At 33.8% G+C, this 18,029-nt stretch overlaps 2 protein-coding genes and 1 long non-coding RNA gene across 4 annotated transcripts; all 3 read left to right on the top strand.

The window, feature by feature from the left end:
• Positions 1–1,881: 1,881 nt before the first annotated feature.
• On the top strand, positions 1,882–2,967 carry LOC114244871 (uncharacterized). Its single transcript, XM_028176808.2, has 2 exons — positions 1,882–2,304; positions 2,688–2,967. The coding sequence occupies exons 1-2, from the start codon at positions 2,059–2,061 to the stop codon at positions 2,757–2,759; spliced, it is 318 nt and encodes a 105-aa protein (XP_028032609.2). The 5' UTR covers positions 1,882–2,058; the 3' UTR covers positions 2,760–2,967.
• A 138-nt stretch (positions 2,968–3,105) lies between these two features.
• On the top strand, positions 3,106–11,395 carry LOC149502876 (uncharacterized). 2 transcript variants are annotated; one of them, XR_016323098.1, is made up of 2 exons: positions 3,106–3,780; positions 11,276–11,395. It is a non-coding gene; the product is annotated as an uncharacterized LOC149502876 (long non-coding RNA). The 2 variants fall into 2 exon arrangements; XR_016323097.1 differs by lacking the exon at positions 11,276–11,395 and adding an exon at positions 6,206–7,278.
• Positions 11,396–13,537: 2,142 nt separating this feature from the next.
• On the top strand, positions 13,538–16,732 carry LOC114244894 (uncharacterized). The gene is given in 5 exon segments (XM_028176840.2): positions 13,538–13,886; positions 15,363–15,435; positions 16,415–16,495; positions 16,498–16,512; positions 16,515–16,732. Coding segments are annotated over 5 exon segments (660 nt in total). The 5' UTR covers positions 13,538–13,613.
• Positions 16,733–18,029: the final 1,297 nt, after the last annotated feature.

Raw genomic sequence — 18,029 nt, 5'->3', positions numbered from 1 at the left:
CCATACCTACTTTGTGTAATGCAATCACAGCGATTCGGTTCTCTTTATCACCCCACTCCATTTTAATATCGCAAAATATTGTACAATGGCACCAAAATGAGAAAACTCAATAAGCAATCATATAAAAATGACAGATTCCAAATTCAAATGTAATATTTTGTTTATTTTTAATTATAACAGTATTTATGGCCAGACTAAATAGTATAAATTATGTACATAGTGTATGTTTTCTAAGAGAAAATAATACTTTCAAATGAATACACAAAAAAAATCTGTAATTGTTTTTTCTCATAGCAGCTCACAATACGCTAGTAACTATATTTTGCTACCTACCAAATATAAATAACTAGTCGTGGCCTAAAAGATATGAAGCCCGCGCTTCGGTGTAATCATGTCAAGCGACGTCACTTTGCCAATGTTCGATTCTCGCTGACAGGTACAAATTTTCCATAGAAATACGTAGGTGCTTAACGCATACTCACGAATAACATCCACGATGAAGGAGTAACATCGTTTAATAATGAAATCAGCAAAAACTTTAATATCCGTTATTATTTAGAAAATTGACTTAGACCTCAAATCGCAAACAACCACCAACTTGAAATAAGATTGGCCGCAAATTTGTTCAAGTCTACGCAATAAATATGTGTAAAGACGTGTGTGTGACGAAGTGTACGTTTAATAATTTTTTGGTACAGTATACTGAAGTTATGTGCTTAAGAACTTGTTATTATCAGATAACGAACAGAATGGACATACCTGTTTTTACATATAATAATATATTGTATCTAAAGATAGGTAGGTAGGTACCTATCGCAACGACGGCGACGTACTCCTTTAAGATAACTTGAAAAACAGGTTTAATTAAATAACGATAGGCTCTTTGTTCTCGACTTGAATGTTGTTGATCATGGTGAATCCGAGAATTCTGAAAGACTCTATAAATTTGCAAAAAACAATATAAAATTCCTTTTTATTAAATTAATAAATTGTATATTATTATGCAATATGCAATAAAGACCAAAAATTAAATAAGTGTTTTTTAAATCATACTATGATCATCATTAGATAAATTATTTATTTTTAAATGATCTGTTCTAGATGTACCGTGTACTGAAAAATCATATACGCTAAAAAAAGTTACAATTAAAGGATTTTTTGGTAATTTAAAACAACTTTATTTACACAAGCTACTAACTACCCAACTAAATTTTAAATTTAATAAAAACGTTAATTAAACTTTTTTATAACCGGTTTATAAACCATATTTTTAGCTAAATCGAACGATAAAATAAAAAAATAAAAAAATACAATACATTAAAAATTAAATGATTCATCGTGTACCTTACACGTGACAGTAAATTATTAATAAAACCTATAACAAGACTTAAGTCTTATTTACACGGCAAGAGGTTGTCGGTCAATTTTTGTGCCAAAAATCGCACATTTCTATCTTATACATTAATCGCCAACTGAATATCGAAAGCCAATGTAAATTATAATATTATGTTTTACTAATATTTTTGAATTAAACTATTAGTGTTATTATTTACACTATTTACAATTTCTCGATATTTAAATAAACGAGATCTTAAAATGTTTGTTTTTAATTATTGCCAGTATCGTAAGATTGGTGTGAAACTTTTTGAATGAATGACGGTTTAGATTAGTTCGCCATTCATTAAATACGGAGACGTTCCATATTCAATTTTAATGCAAAACAATCTAAGCATTCGAAAGACATTCGATTTTCTTTTAATTTTCGTACCAGAAACTCTGGCTAGTGTGAAGGATCCATAAAACAAGCTTAATAAATAAATTAACCGGCCGTTCCCTCGATCCCCACCTCATATTATTTTTATATGCGGTGTCAATTAACTTTCGATGTAGGTAACATTGCAAGTTTTACGTATCCAACACGTGAGATGTGTTCGATTTCTTTGCGTAAACCGATTTTTTGTTTCTAAATTACCATACAAAAGAAAACATATAAATAGTAGACAGCGTTCTACCGCTACATTTTAGCTTGTGATATCCTTGAGGGGGGACCTGTACAAAATGCAGTGGTGTGTATTTTTTGTTTTGTTATCACTCTTTAATTACAATGACGCAAAAGATCAAGAACTGTACAAAGTCAGTGGTGCTGATTTAATTGATCTTCTGAGAGGTTTTCCGACCGAACAAGAAGCCTTGGAGCTTGAAAGAATAAAGGGAGATAAAATACAGGCACCAGATGGGATATATTTCCAACCTGAAGATGAAGCATTGTCATTAGAAAGTGAAAGGAAGTATTTATATGTGAAGGTATAGTTTCGTTTTTTTCTTATTCATTTGTTTTTCAATTACGGCAAACCCAATGGAGGCTTAAGATTTAGACATTACATACATGAATAGTTCTAACCTACATTTTAAGAGTATGTGGGTCTGTACGACTATTCATTAATTATTTACGTCGTTGCTCAAATTTTAATTAGATGTTGTCTAACTAAATATATATTATATGTATATAGCAATCTAGCATTCCGCATTTCAAATATGCAAAACGTGTCAATAAACCTGACATAGCGGTTTTTATGTTATTCGTGGATGAGCGTTTTTAGCAAAACGGCTTCTTAGATATACATTTTGATTTTGTTTTTATCTAAATTATCTTTGTTTGATAATTACCTTTAACATTTTTGTTCCAGAACAAAAATAATAATGATCTCGATAAGAAACTTGTAGAACCAGTTTCGCTTAAAGGACACAAAGCGTTGTGAAGATTTTATGAAAATAAGGAGCCGCCATAGACTGAGAGATATACCTAAATAAATGTAGTTTATTACGATGTTGTGACGATGGTAATCATGACTTAAATTATTGTATTTTGCATTAGCAATCTCTTATGTGATTGAGGAGATAAGATGAAGTTTTCATTGTTAAGTAAGTCTAATCCACCATTTAAATTATTAAAGATTTTGAATATCATTGTTCTTTGTTTTTTAAACTTTCTAAAATAAATATAGAATTTGTTCCTGAGCTTGTAATAGCGTTTTGAGTTTGTGAGTGTTTTTACCATTCTTCATGTAACTTTTAATGACTTTCAAGCCGAATCGTCGCATGTCAGCCGGCAGAGGAATATAAAAACAACTTTATCACCCGCGGATACGGTTGATAATGCATCTTGAATCAAGATTTTCTTCTTATGTAAACTTTACTGCTTTATAAGCTATTTTAACTATCTACTTCTGAATGACGTATTCCCTTGCAAAATTACCATAATGAATTACTATTATAAATTTACGTATTTAAAAGAAAAACTATTGTATGACCATCAATAAACTCCTATTATTCACAGATAGTTAAAAAAATCGAAGGTGATTTTAAAATATCGATTCTCAAATTACATGTTAACGCTTAATCATAAGTGATTCTTGTTGTCCGTCAATTTGAAAAATCGTGATCGTTATTGAGATGCATTTATATAAATAAAGGTTTAAAGCGTTACCCATAACATTTAGTAATATAGACGCGATGAAACTTGGTATTATATTTGAAGTTACAATCATATTGGCTATAATTCATTTGATTGTGATCAATGCTGATGAAGAAAGTGAAACGAAGGTGGTTTTAATAGCCCCTTTACTTGCTCCACCTACAGACGTAAAAGGACATAAGGGGTCTCGCGTTGTTGAGACTGCCAAGAACTTTCCAATACTGATGGTTTTGGCTACCAGCGGAAATGCCGGTAACAACGAAGAAACTTATACAAGTAGTGATGTCCAACCCATTTATGTGCAAGTAAGTACATTACCGGTTTTCCTAAGTTATCTTAGAAAAAGAGAGAGAGAGAACATACTTTATTGCACATATTGCATAACATTAGAAAACAATCAACAAGCAGATACGTTTGTACAATAGGCGGTCTTATCGCTGAAAGCGATTTCTTTCAGACAACCGTTTAATTACCCGAAATTCTGGGCAGATAAAGATACAGCAGGTATGTTGTGGTGTAGTATTGATAATTCATTATTAAAGAAAATAAATACATACATACATACATAGATATAATAAATAGATAAATACCGTTAAATATAATATGAAATCACTATATGACTTATATTCCAATATACTTACATACACAGAATAAATCAACAGTATGGATAAAGCATAATCAAGTAAACAACATTATCTATAGCTAATCTTATATAGTTTAATAAATTTAATTTTGTTGGCCGTCTTTTACTTTGAATTTAAAGTTAACAGTATTTTATTTTATTTTATTTGGATGTATGGTGTGCTTGGCTGTGCCTCTGGTATTGTTGACGTGCAAAAACCACGCTAACTGCTTGCCATCAGATGGGCCATACGCTCGTTTGTGTACAAGGGTAATAAAAAAATACTATATTTAAATTATAACATTATACTTAATTTCCAAACTAACAGTGATACTCGACACGAAGCAATACAATTCATGCCTATCCAATAAAAAAAAAGGGTGCGTGTACTTATGTACCTACGCGCGTAAGAAGTTATACTTTATTTTTATTAAATTTATTTCTTTTTTATTTATTTAAATTTTAATCAATTTGAAAAAAAATCGATTAAGCAACATCCTCAAACACGCATATTGGACATCCCTTTTCTTGACATCGTATAAATTCGGTAATTCTCGGTACGGTTCGGAAAGTTGACCTGCGGCTATATTCATACTCGCCAAGTTACGTCGGTCGTATTGTAATGAGCGATTTAGTGGGCAACTTCATTCTGTTAATTTTGTGTTACGGTGCGCGCGCATCGTAAAATTTCAATCTCATCAATTTTTCATAATGCGCCTAAAGAAGTATAACTTCTATAACTTCAAAAACTTTCAAATCACGTGCACATAAAAATACAAACAATTACTTCGTCACACGATTTTGGAATAAAAACATGGCATGTTTTGTTTTACGAAGATACATAGATGACGTTATTCATTAGTTTTTTCACAGCTAGTCTCGTTCCATTGCATAGTCGAGGTTGAGTTAAGAATTTACCTATGAACTTGCCGTTTAGTATAGAGAAAACTAATGTAATTTTCTCAAATGACTGAATTTGAAAATATGAAATTCTCTTAAGTTTGAAATTATAAATCATTTGAATTTAGATTTTCCAATGGCCAATATTGTAAAACGGCAACATCAGAGGTAAATACCTATTTTTATTTTTATAATTCTGTATTAAAAAAACTTCACGTAAATTATTATGGTCTGAAAAAAAAGGTCTACAATAAGTAAGCAAACTTACAGCCTAGTGGGAAAAACTCTTTACAAATTTTCCACCACGGCGGTGCGCTGGTTCAATATTTTTGAAGGAAGTTTTGCGGGGACGAGTATCGCTAAAGATGCACATATCACTTGCGCAACGACGAATATGGTCGTCAGTAAGAGTTCGTATAATAGAGATTAATATGAGTCCATGAAAATATTTATGTGAAAAAATAAGCGGCGTGTGCGTGTACAGCGCGTGCGGTGCGGTCGGCGATAGTCTTCTTTTTTATTTTTGACTTTTGCTTCTTATGTTTCTTTTTTATAAGTGGCAATGCTAGAGGTTTTATGTCTACTCTCATTAAAAAAGAACCACAGCCCGTCTGATGTTAAATGCTTAAGACATCAATCATGTCAATGCTGTCACCATCTGAGACATGAGTTTTAAGTCTCAGTTTTACAGTATAACAGCTGTCCCAACCTTCAAATCGAAACACATTATTGCTTCGTGGCAAAAATGGGTACGGTGATGGTACCTACTCGTGCGGGCTCACAAGACACCCTACCTCCAGGCTCGAATTCTCAAATGTATTGTTTAACGGCTGATCCACACTTTAAACTGGACCGCATTGTATTGCGGCAGATTGTATTGCGATGGGTAGCTGATACTTAGAAAATGCAGCTCATTTTTCGGTGAACTATAGAACTGGATAGATTTTCATTTATAACTAAGGAACGATAGAATAGTGGTCTTCTGGCAGGTAGCTTCAGAACTATGTTACGAACTACGGTTCTCGCAATTATAACATTTCGAATTATATTTTTTTTAATTTATATTTTCAAATAATAGTGTATTTAACAACCCTGACATATCTAAATATATTCATTATATTTTTTATGCGTAAGAACCTGTCAAACGTTAGATAAACTTCTTCTAGTTCGGAAGCAAATAACAGCGAATGTTAAAATTTTGTTCGCAGAAACTTGAGAAGACGTAGAAGATTGAAAACCTACAAAATTTCATTAGCAATAAAACACAAAAAAACAAAACGGTTTTAGAAGACAACGAAACAAAAAAAATTAATAATTGACAAATTGGATATTCTTAATGCCAAGTATTATTACCATTGAAGTATGGAAAAAAATTAAGAACTTCAATCAAGCCATATCCTGTTTTGGTTTTTATTTGATGTTATTAATTCGTTTTATGTTTCCATATGTTGGTAGATTTAGAGTTTTCGTATAACCTTTTTTTTATAATAGTTCGTGTTCTCATCACTGAACTTCTTCTAATCGGTCTATCCAAATTTAATGATTTATTTTCTGTGTGGATGTGGTCCATTCCGTCGCTTGAGTGAAAACTTAAAAGGACTCTACAGGTTTGCGTGGATCTTCCTAGGAATTTTCCGCTTATTTCCATAATTTACGTTCCGTTAATTTTTATATTGAAAATAATGATTCTTTACAGATATTTTTAATAGATCATAATTAGTGAGAATGAAATGGAATTGGTGATTTTTTTTAGATTATTTCCGAATCATATTGTCGTTGTAAATCGTTGAATATACATAACAGTACATAATTATTGTTGTTAATAATAATAAAAACGAACACACAATTGATAATGTTTCGCTTATTTTGTAAAAAAAGTGACGTGGTATTTATTTTATTGGAACGTTGCTGTCACAAGAAGACTAATTAATAATTTTGCTGGCTTAGCAGGGGTACTACTTGTAGATACGACAACTTGAATGCCCTTAGTTACTTGAAGCATAAGGCCAAAGCCTCAGTCAAGTATTTTATAACAGATGTCTATGTCTTGGATAACCTATAAGTTAAATACAGTGCAGGAAGAACATTTTTGAATTTACTATTACTAGGTGCTCTAATTTTCGGCCCAATGTGGATTAACATGATACTAGATATAGGTATAGGTCTTGTAACTTCATTAGGTAGATGAAATAGTTTGATGATCAGAATTTTCACATTATGTATATGTTGTCATAGTTTAATAGTATAAAATGAATAAAATAAAACGCGTTTTTTTTTTAAACTACCTTTTTTTTATTCGTCATTTTTAAAGTTGCGTCATTAATACCTAGTCTTGCCATAAACACTGTTACAATAAAAAATAAAAAAAAAACTATTGCAAATAACATTTATTACTTTTACAGTGTGTTAGTTTAATACATAAATATAAAACATTCTAAAGTATAAAAAGCTTATTCGAAGTGGTCTCCATTGGCTGCAATACAGTCCTTTAAACGTTGAGGCCAGTTATCAATAAGAGCACGCACTTTTTCCATGGGGAAAATGTTCACTGCCAATCGTACGGATTGTTTTAGGGACTCCAAATTATCATGGCGTTTAGAGCAAGCCGTACTCTCTGAAACTGAGCATAAATCATAATCCAGCGGATTAAGATCGTGACTGGACGATGGCCAGTCTTCAGCTCTGATGAAGTCCGAAACGTTCGTTTCCAACCAAGACTGCGTAGACCGAGCTTTATGACCTGGCGCCGAGTCTTGCTGGAAGGACCATTCTTGATTATTGAACATGACGTTGTTAAGGGGCTTCACTACCTTCTCCAAAATGGTATCTTGATACACTTGTGCCGATGTTTTGATACCTTTTTCACAAAAGTATGGCTCAGTCACTCCTCCATAGCTAATACCCCACCAAACCATCACTGAAGTCGGATAGTGCCCACGTTGCACTCTGTCGACTAATTGGGAAGCTTCCTTGGAGCTTTGAGCATAAATACGGTGATTTTGATTGTTAAAATGTTGCTCAATTGTAAAAATTTTCTCATCCGTAAACAAAATTTTTCTATGACCTCCCTTTTCGTACCGCTTCAGTAGTTGTTTCGATTTTACCACCCTATTCTCTTTTAAATTACAGTTAAGCAATGACCAGTATGTCTCTTATAGTCTGCAAGTCCTAAGTCATCTTTTAAAATACGCGACATGGTTCTAGGTGCTATCTTCATCTCCCGAGATAAAATCTTTTGTTTTCGGACAGGATTTCTTCGAATTCTTTCCCTTACTGCTTTGACCACCTTTTTCGTACGAACAGTACGTGGACGGCCAGATCTTTTTCTGTCACAGACAGAGGAGGTCTCATTGCACCTATTAATAGCCCGGTACACAAATATTTTACTAATACCAAGCGTATGGAGAGTTTTAAAAATTGCATTTGGCTCCATACCTACTTTGTATAATGCAATCACAGCGATTCGGTTTTCTTTATCCCCCCACTCCATTTTAATATCGCAAAATATTGTACAATCTGTTGGCGCCAAAATGAGAAAACTCAATGAGCAATCATATAAAGATGACAGATTCCAAATTCAAATGTAATATTTTGTTTATTTTTAATTGTAACAGTATTTATGGCCAGACTAAGTATTTATTAAAAGATTTCGATTGCTTTATATCAACTTTTAAAATGTAAATGCATCTTATTTACTTGATTATAACTTTTGTAGGCAATTCAAGATAGTATTCTGTAGCAATGTGCGATCGTTTTTTATTTAAAAGAGACAAAACTATACTATAATTACACTTTTTACTTTCTTAATAATACATTACTTATGTAAACAATCTAACTCACTATGTACGTAGGTGCATAAAGAAGGTTATATAGAGGATCAATTGAATTTCATACATAATCTTCAATAATTTCTTGCAGGATTATAAGCTGTAATAATGTCTTATAAATGACATCAACATTGTTGTTGGTATTGTTTGTATTAAATCGATTCTATTTGATACAAGGTCGAAGATTGCTCATCAGTGATTAGGTTAATTTCCGCATTATTTACATCATGCTTTTTATAAGTACTTTAATACAGTAGTTGTATTGTAGATACATATCAAATTTTCATATCCTCGAGTCGATCTTCGATTATAAAAACACTCTTTATAGTCGAAAATGGAATCTCTTATTAAGCTGTACAAAATAAAACGTCATGATTCTTTTGAATTTTGTTACTTCGTTTGTGTTGTTACCGTTGTTACGAATGTTGTTATTGTTGCTCTTTCACAAAAATAGCAATCACAAAGAAATAAATTCACATTGTCATAACTAATAAAAAAGAACTGACGCCATTTTGTCACTCATCAAAAATATTTAAAATGGTGGAACTTTTTTTTATTTCGACGCTAACTTACTTAAATTTTTAAATTATGAACAACTAACTCGACTAAATCTTAATGATCAACTCAAAGAGGATGTTGAGTTATTGTTAACGATCTACAAACTGAATACCATTGCGTGTGCAATTATAATTGTTAATCTTTCTAAGTAAAATAAGGTCTGCTAAATAATTCACTGTACGGATTTATTAACCACGCTCACGTGAGCGCATCCTTGTAATTAATAAACACCATCCAGAAGTATAACTGTCATGAATATGTATTTTTATTTAAATTAGTTTATTTTTAGTGTCGGTTTGCTTTTATTTTGATTGTTCTGTTATTCGTATTATTAAGCGCATGTTATTAATTAGCAATTTTAGTACATCGTATAGCATATATTTTCCTTTAATTATTCAACTAATGACCCCCCCCCCACTTCTACGTTATTTTCTGTAGAAACTTCGTTGACCGTTAGAGAATGTCTGAGGCATTAAGTTCGCCAAATATACAAGGTTGGGGAAAAAGATTCTTCGCATTTTTTAAGAAAATTCACAAAAAAATTTAATATAGTTTATTTACATTTAACTAAAGTATGTAGGTGTACCATTTTGTTCAAGAACTTTTTGCCATCTTGTAGGTAGGGACATGATCCCATTGCTATAGAAATTTTGGGGTTTCTGATCAAAATACCGCGACAATTGGTTTTGGCAGCCCTCTCGTGATGTTAACCTGACACTGCATAAAGAATTCTGAAGAGACCGAAACAGGTGGAAATCTGAAGGTGCAAGGTCAGGACTATACGGCGGATGCATTAACACCTCCCAGCCAAGCTCTCTTAATTTTTGCTGAGTGGCTAAAGATGTGTGAGGATGAAAAACCACACCCCTTCTGTTGATGAATTTTATTATCTGTGATGTCGCAATCGTGAAAGAATGAACATCTATTAACGGCGTAAATATAATACAGTTATATTATGTACTTACGTGAAGTAATTAACAACGACATAGTATTTTTCATCTGTTGGTCTTCAGGCTTGTCAACGTATGCATTTTATTTTTATTTTCATCGACAATTAAAGTTAATGTATAAATTCTAAATTCAAATGTATTAAGTACAGATTCCCAAAAGAATCGCATATTGTTTGACATGTCACAAAAAGGTTTTTATTGCTCATTCTCTACAGCAAAAAACCTGTTCTTATCTTAAAACTATTTTAATTTTTTTTTATGAACATATAGAAATTACTCCTTCGAAAATAGCATACCAGATAGGCAATGGAACAAGTTTTTCCAATTATTTACTCTTTTTGTTTCCACTAAAATCAAGGTAACTATCTGAGTGATTTTCGTCAAAGTTGTATAGTTAATCTGCGAACAATTCGACTTTACGCTGAGTAAAAAAACCTTATTTGAATTTCAGTCATTTATAAGGTGGAAAATATATCAAAAATAATACTTAATCTACTTAATCTTAATAATCGTATTCTTAAAAAACACATCTCATTTTGACAGGTACTTATGGCAAGCACAAGTTTATTAAATAAATTACAAGTATTCGGCACACATTTGCTCTCGAACTATTGAACAATTCAAAACGTTTTAAGTACTGGGTAAATCCATGTAATTTACGTTTCAATTCAATTAAAACACTACAAAATTCTTAATAGCTTCATCCAACCGGATTTCGAAAACAAAAAAACAATGTTTATTGTTCCGTTGCGCTTAAAATTTTCCTCGTACGTATATATATAGACGTCTTGGTAAATAACCTTTTCCAGATTCGCGGAATACATGCCTTCAATTAATTATCAATTGCCGTTTCTGATTACGAGGCTGGATAATGATAGATCGTCGTGCAACTGTAATCAGCTGTTAGTTGATATGATATTACCCATTTTTTATGTTGTTTCAGTGACGAGATAATAATGATAAATATTGTCAGATGTCTGATGCGCTGTTAATGGTTTTCTGATAGTAAATTTCTTCGAAAGAATAATGATTAATTGAATTAAACTAGAACTTTGTTTTACTACTATTGGTAATTAAGTGGTTTTTTAAATTTTATTTTTAAATTATCTAATTATTTGATGATTAAAATGATTTTATAATAAAGTACACTGGAGGAGATTTTTTATTGGTGGTAGGACCTCTTGTGAGTCCGCGCGGGTAGGTACCTTCCTATTTCTCCCGTGAAGCAGCAATGCGTTTCGGTTTGAAGGGTGGCGCAGCCGTTATAACTATACTTGAGACCTTAGAACTTATATCGCAAGGTGGGTGGCGCATTTACGTCGTAGATAGGCTCCTGTAACCACTTAACACCAGGTGTGCTGGGAGCTCATCCGCCCATCTAAGCAATAAATAATAAAAAAGAATAACCTCACCCAGAAGGATACTGGAGACCGGGCAAAGTGGAGGAGCTTAAGTAGGAAAGCGGACCTGGCATTAGACAGAAAAACGCTAGGATGAAGAAGAAGGAGAAGAATGTACACTAACAAACGGCGTTCAACATTATATTCATAATGAAACTAAATGATGACATACAAATTTCGATCAAAGCGGGAACGGCAATTGTGACTGAAAACACCTGAGTCAAAATTAACGTTTTGTTTCGTCCGCCAAAATTGAACATTCAATATATGACAATAAGAGCTCTTTTGCCTAGTCTGTGTGTTCGATCAGTTCAGTCAGAGTTGCGGATGCTCTTTTCCTGCTCCTGGGAAATTACAGGGAAGATAACTGCGGTAGGCAGCGGCTTGGCTCTGCCCCTGGCATTGCTGAAGTCCATGGGCGACGGTAACCACTCACCATCAGGTGGGCCGTATGCTGGCCTGCCTACAAGGGCAATAAAAAAAAAGTCTTCAATTATCGCTATGTCTTAAAATAATAACACCTCTTTCTACTTGGTTAGAATGGAAATAAGAATAAGCTGCGTGGATGTAAAATTTGATTGATTCTGACTTGATCTCTTATGACGAATATTCTGGACTGTGATTTACTGTGTGGCAAAACATGCCCTTGCCTCAAGAAAATGTATATTTCTGCCGGGAAATAACGGTGGGTTCCGCTTTGAGGGCTGACACAGCCGTCCTGTAATGCAGTTAAGACTTCTATCTCCCATCCAAAGATAGATGAGTGAATTTCCGTCACCGATATAAAATACGACTATATATCAAACAATTCATTCTTATTTTTTTTCTAATTATAATTTTTTAAATGAATCCTCTACATCACGCAATACTTTTTTATGTGATAAGTACCAGAAAAAAGAATACGAGACAAGAATACCCAGATACAAGATAATACTTATGGTATGATACTTTAAAATGTATATATTTATTAAGCCTTATTAAACAGTTAGTATTTAAAAAATAATTGATGGCGGGTCGTGGCGATGTTCTTGACACAATCCACTAGTTACTAGGGCTTCAGAGTGAGAAACTTGCTCGTGATACACGCCGTATCAAGAATGACTGCTTTTTAAATCAGACTCTTAATCCATCTGGATAACAAGACTTTCTTAAGGCATTACTGGAAAATTTTCCCCATCAAACCGTGCACCAACACAATTACCGGAACAATAATTAAATCAACATTTCACAGTAGTCCAGTGGGCCACGTCCCTATGATCGTACTTACTATTAAGTATATTTTAATAATTATAACTAAATGGGTCGTCGATCGTATTGGACGTCGCGAGTATTCGTTAATTTTTCGTGGCTTGTTTAAATTAATTGTGAAAATAAATTACTTAGTTTAAAAAAAGGTTGTACCAAACAAGAATTGATGCGGTTTCTTTGTTATAAATGTAGATTAATATCAAACAAACTAGAATATATTCGTCAAAACAAAAGCTTCTTGTCCTTGTAGAGATAAAAACTAGCATAATCTCACGAACACAAGAAGCATGTATCTTTAAACTTATTGTATCCATAGCCGCTGAGATATCCGGTTTTGTAGGAATGACCGGAGCTCATGTACGGAGTCATCTTTGCTAGCGAATTGCTACACTGACCACGATCGTGGCCGTCCAACTCAATAACTATAATTCGACATCGGTAATAACGCGTGAAATTGATATCTAAAATCGTAAACAATGTGAAGAATCACTCAGTAACGTCATCGTGGGACCGATTCGTTCTGTGAACGTCCTGAAGACTGGTTCATATATGGGCGGTTGGTGACGTCGCGCCCGTTTGGAAAACACATCGTATAAATAGATCGACTACGCGAGTCCTGCGGCAGTTGTCAAAATGGGACACGGTGGAGTGGTGGTGAGCTTCTTGGCGCTGGCGGCTGTGGCGTCGGCGTCTATTGGTGATGGTGATAACTCCTTGGATGGAGGCGAGCGTGTAGTTCTCGTAGCGCCCGTACTGGCACCCCCGAGGGATTCTAGAACTCATGTAACGGACCGAGCGAGACAGTTCCCCATACTAGTGCTCCTGGCTCAGCCACAAATTTCAGACTACCGTCCTGAACCCTCAGCCAAATCTTTGAAGGGACATCTTGAACCTATTTACGTGCAGGTAAATATTATCTTTCAATATGTGTGTGGCTTGTTTGATAAATATAACTTTTTATTCTTGCATTTTGGCACTGGTCAAATAATTTTTTTGTGAAATAGATTTAATAAAAATATTTTTTACATACTAAATTTTAGCCGTCCGTGATCACGAAAACGGGAATGTTCGATCAGCGGAATAATTTATTGAAAATAATAAATACGAGCTTAAGCCATAAAATAATTTTGAGTTAATTAATAATTATTATGTTACCGTAATGTACTTATTGGTCGCAACAAAAACCTTAAAACTTGATGTAAAATAAACTCACTAGATAGTTTTTGCCAAAAATGAAACTCATTAAAAATTAATTGCTACAAGAAGTAAGTTCTACGTAAAAATATATTTGAAAACAAAATTATCCTATTCCTGTTTTGTCGTAGTTGTTATAGTTTTCGTATGTTTTTCTTTTTAACCTCATCTTTTATTTAATATTAAAAAAAAACAGTAGTAGTTTGATACATAAGTACTTTATTATACTTTACTAGCGGCCCGCCCTCGCTTCGCTTCGGAAACTGTAATTTATTATTGATTTCTCCACTATTTAATGGATGTTATTATACATATAAACCTTCCTCTTCAATCGTTCTATCTATTAAAAAAACCGCCTCAAAATCTGTTGCGTAGTTTTAAAGATTTAAGAATACATAAGGACAGATATAGGGACAGAGAAAGCGACTTTGTTTTATACTATGTAGTGAAGAAGTCATTTTACCATTTTAAGTTTCTTTTTTGCATTGGAACGTCAGGAAGTAAATGTATGTAACTTAGATAAGATTTTTGGGCCCGCAGCTATCAGTATTCAAGGAATTAAAAAGAGAAATAATACAAGACTTATTTGGAGAAGCAGTAGGAGACAAGAGTTGCATATAGCTTGAGACCATTAAAAATACCAATAGATTAGAACTATGCTAACTAACTATTACTTGAACGAAACAAAAAAATATAATAGTTACATATTTTTGTTCTCACAAAAACTTGTTTTCGCTTTACTCCTTTTTGTTTTAAAGCTCGAAGCGTAATTAAAAACCGTGAGCAAAAAGCGTGTTCATCGATGTGTGTATCAACTGACAGGTATCTCTATGAATTTAAAGAGCACTAGACTTTGATAAATCCAAAGATATCAACAATATGATTACACTTCCTTTTTCAAATTACTTCTTGTCTGGACTATTATTAGTAATCAGTCATTTTTTAGTTTTAGGTTTTTCTTTTATTAATGTGAAGTTTGAAAGTTTAAGAATTTAAAGTGAAGTTCACAGCTTCTTCAAATAAATCTAAGGGAAGCTAACGGTTACAAATTTTAATAAAATACATTTTTCATTATACGTCTAATAATAATTGAGTACCTTAAAAAATATTATTGTGATTTTCAAATATTATAGAGTGGGAATGAGTCGTAATAAGTTCGATATGTTCTTATTAGAACTTTGCTTACAGAAACTTGAAGACCAAGCGAATAACAAGGGAACTCTCAACAGGCAGAAGCGGACTTTGTTCTTTGGACTCAAAGGTTTTTATTTATTTATTATTTAGATAGTTCATCGCTGATCCGATTAAATTAGGGCGGCATTGGACTCCAGTGTCAATGTCGCTGTCCACTGCGCAGAGGACAGGAAGGAATGGAGGAACATAGACCAAACAAAAGTACTTCCTAAAGGTCACGACTATCAGCACTGAGGAACACGACGCAAGGAGGGAAATAATACATCGATCTTCCGGTCCACCGGCTTACTGATGGTAGGACCTCGTGTGAGTCCGCACGGGCAGGTACCACCACCCCGCCTATTTCTGCCGTAAAGCAGTAATGCGTTTCGGTTTGAAGGATGGGGCAGCCGTTGTAACTATACTGAGACCTTAGACCTTATATCTCAAGGTGGGTGGCGCATTTACGTTGTAGCTGTCTATGGGCTCGAGTAACCAGTAAAAAAAAGAATAAACAAAAAGAATTAGTGTTGCGTGGTTAAATAGAAGGGTAAGCCGGAACCTATTGACATCACATTGTGAATGCCGTCACCCAACTCGAGTTATATGTCTTAATAGTTTAATTATTATGCAAATATTATTTATTTGGCATTTCGAGATTTAGATTGCACTATGTTACATTTCCATCGTAAACATTAGTTAAGTACGTATTGCATTAGAAGAATTAGGGCCTGCCTGCGGAATTGTCGAATCGCTCGATATGGTCCGGCGTCTTATCCCCACGCTTCGTCGACTTCTGTTATGGCATAGGTGGCGCTTATAGGTATCATTACCATCACAAGTACTTTGGTCATGGCCAGCAGGAACCAACAAAAACCATCATGGTCAAAGTCGTAAAGGAATGCCAAATGAGGACGATCTCGAAATTACAATAATACAATGATAATAAATTCATGAAGGGTTTCGATTGATTGATGACGTTTGTTTTTTGAATGTGCACCTTGCTTTAGCTTTTTCGCATTTCTTTTGTTACAATAAATAGAGTTACTCATAGATTTTTGCTCCAGGTTACAGAAAAGGCCACCACGGATACGACAGGGGCGGTGGATATGGCGGGGGCGGTGGATATGGCGGGGGCGGCGGATATGGCGGGGCGGTGGTTATGGCGGGGCGGTGGATATGGCGGGGGCGGTGGATATGGCGGGGGCAGCGGATATGGCGGGGGTAGTGGATATGGTGGGGGCGGCGGATATGGTGGGGGTGGCGGACACGGCGGCGGATACGGCGGTAATCAAGGCAATTATGGATACCCTACAGGAGGGTGTCGAGGCGGTTGCGGTGGCGGACAAGGTTCCGCTATAGCCATTGCTACTGCCAACGGGTAATTTACCATATTTGCTGTATATTTACAAAATAAAAAGTTAATACATCGCCTTCTTCGTGTAGAAATCAGATTATCTTATGATAGAGTAATAGTATCGGACCGATGGCCTCAAGCTATTATAACTATTTAACTTTTAACCCTTTTAACTATTTAATATCTTGATTTAAATATCCAAGGCCTTAAATTCCCAATGATGAACGGAAATGGCTTCCTGATTCTTCTTTAAACTGTTAAAAGTGAAATTATAACACCGTCTTATTTTATACAAAATCATCTACCAACCGAAAACCTAATTGTCTTATTATGTTAAAAAAGCAACGAAATTTTTGTTTGATGGGAACAAAAAATCTTACCTAATAATTAGAGTCAAAGCGAAACATCTTACCTATTAATTTACAAAAATAATTTGTTTCATCACTTAAATTCAAGATAGCAGCAAAAAGACTACAGATTAGTTTGACCCAAGTCTGACCATGGACATTACGAAAAGTGCATTGCTCTAATGAAAATGATTTTATCCGTACCGGACCCTCGCAAGACGTCATTTAAATTCACACTTTATTGTGAAATGCATAAATGTGAAATTTCTTCGCTGACCAAACAGGTTTTAATGTAAAAACTATGAATAATCCAATCTGATTTGTCAAAATTTATCTGTATTAAATATGTATCTTATGTAAATAATAAATTAGAATACTTTCCGAATTTTAGTTATTAAATTATTCGCAATAAAGTTTATTTAATGAATGTATTTTGCAGAGATTTTTTACTGGTATTAGTAGGACCTCTTGTGAGTCCGCACGGGTAGGACCACCACCCTGCCTATTTCTGCCGTGAAGCAGTAATGCATTTCGGTTTGAAGGGTGGGGCAGCCGTATATACGTCAGTTTCTAGTACACATAACACTGGAAATCCTAATTTTCTAATTTTTAAATATTCTCATACAATTTAGTCATACAAGAAAAAAAAATCGTATCTGAATTGACAGATATTTTGCAATAACGTTGTTTTTAACCATTCTCTCGTATTTCTTTCTAAACGTACCAATCTTGATGATCCTTTTTTAAAGCTTTTTTGAAAGCTTGTGCTTCTCATGTAGTGTCTATATTATGTAGGTACTTTTGGTATCCAAAATATACGAATTAAGAATTTACTCTTTTGACAAGTAATTTGAAGTTTTTATGCAAGAATTAAAACAAATATATTTTTCACGATTTTATCGGACTGCTATTTGCTTTCAATAACACCGTAATTCAAGCGCTATACCCACTTTTAAACATTCAATTAGTTGTGGAATC

This window comes from Bombyx mandarina, chromosome 05 (assembly GCF_030267445.1).
Source record: "Bombyx mandarina strain Sakado chromosome 05, ASM3026744v2".
In the NCBI taxonomy this organism is placed as follows: Eukaryota; Metazoa; Arthropoda; class Insecta; order Lepidoptera; family Bombycidae; genus Bombyx; species Bombyx mandarina.
Note: the sequence above shows the minus strand (reverse complement) of the source record. Positions and strands in the feature narration are given on the sequence as shown.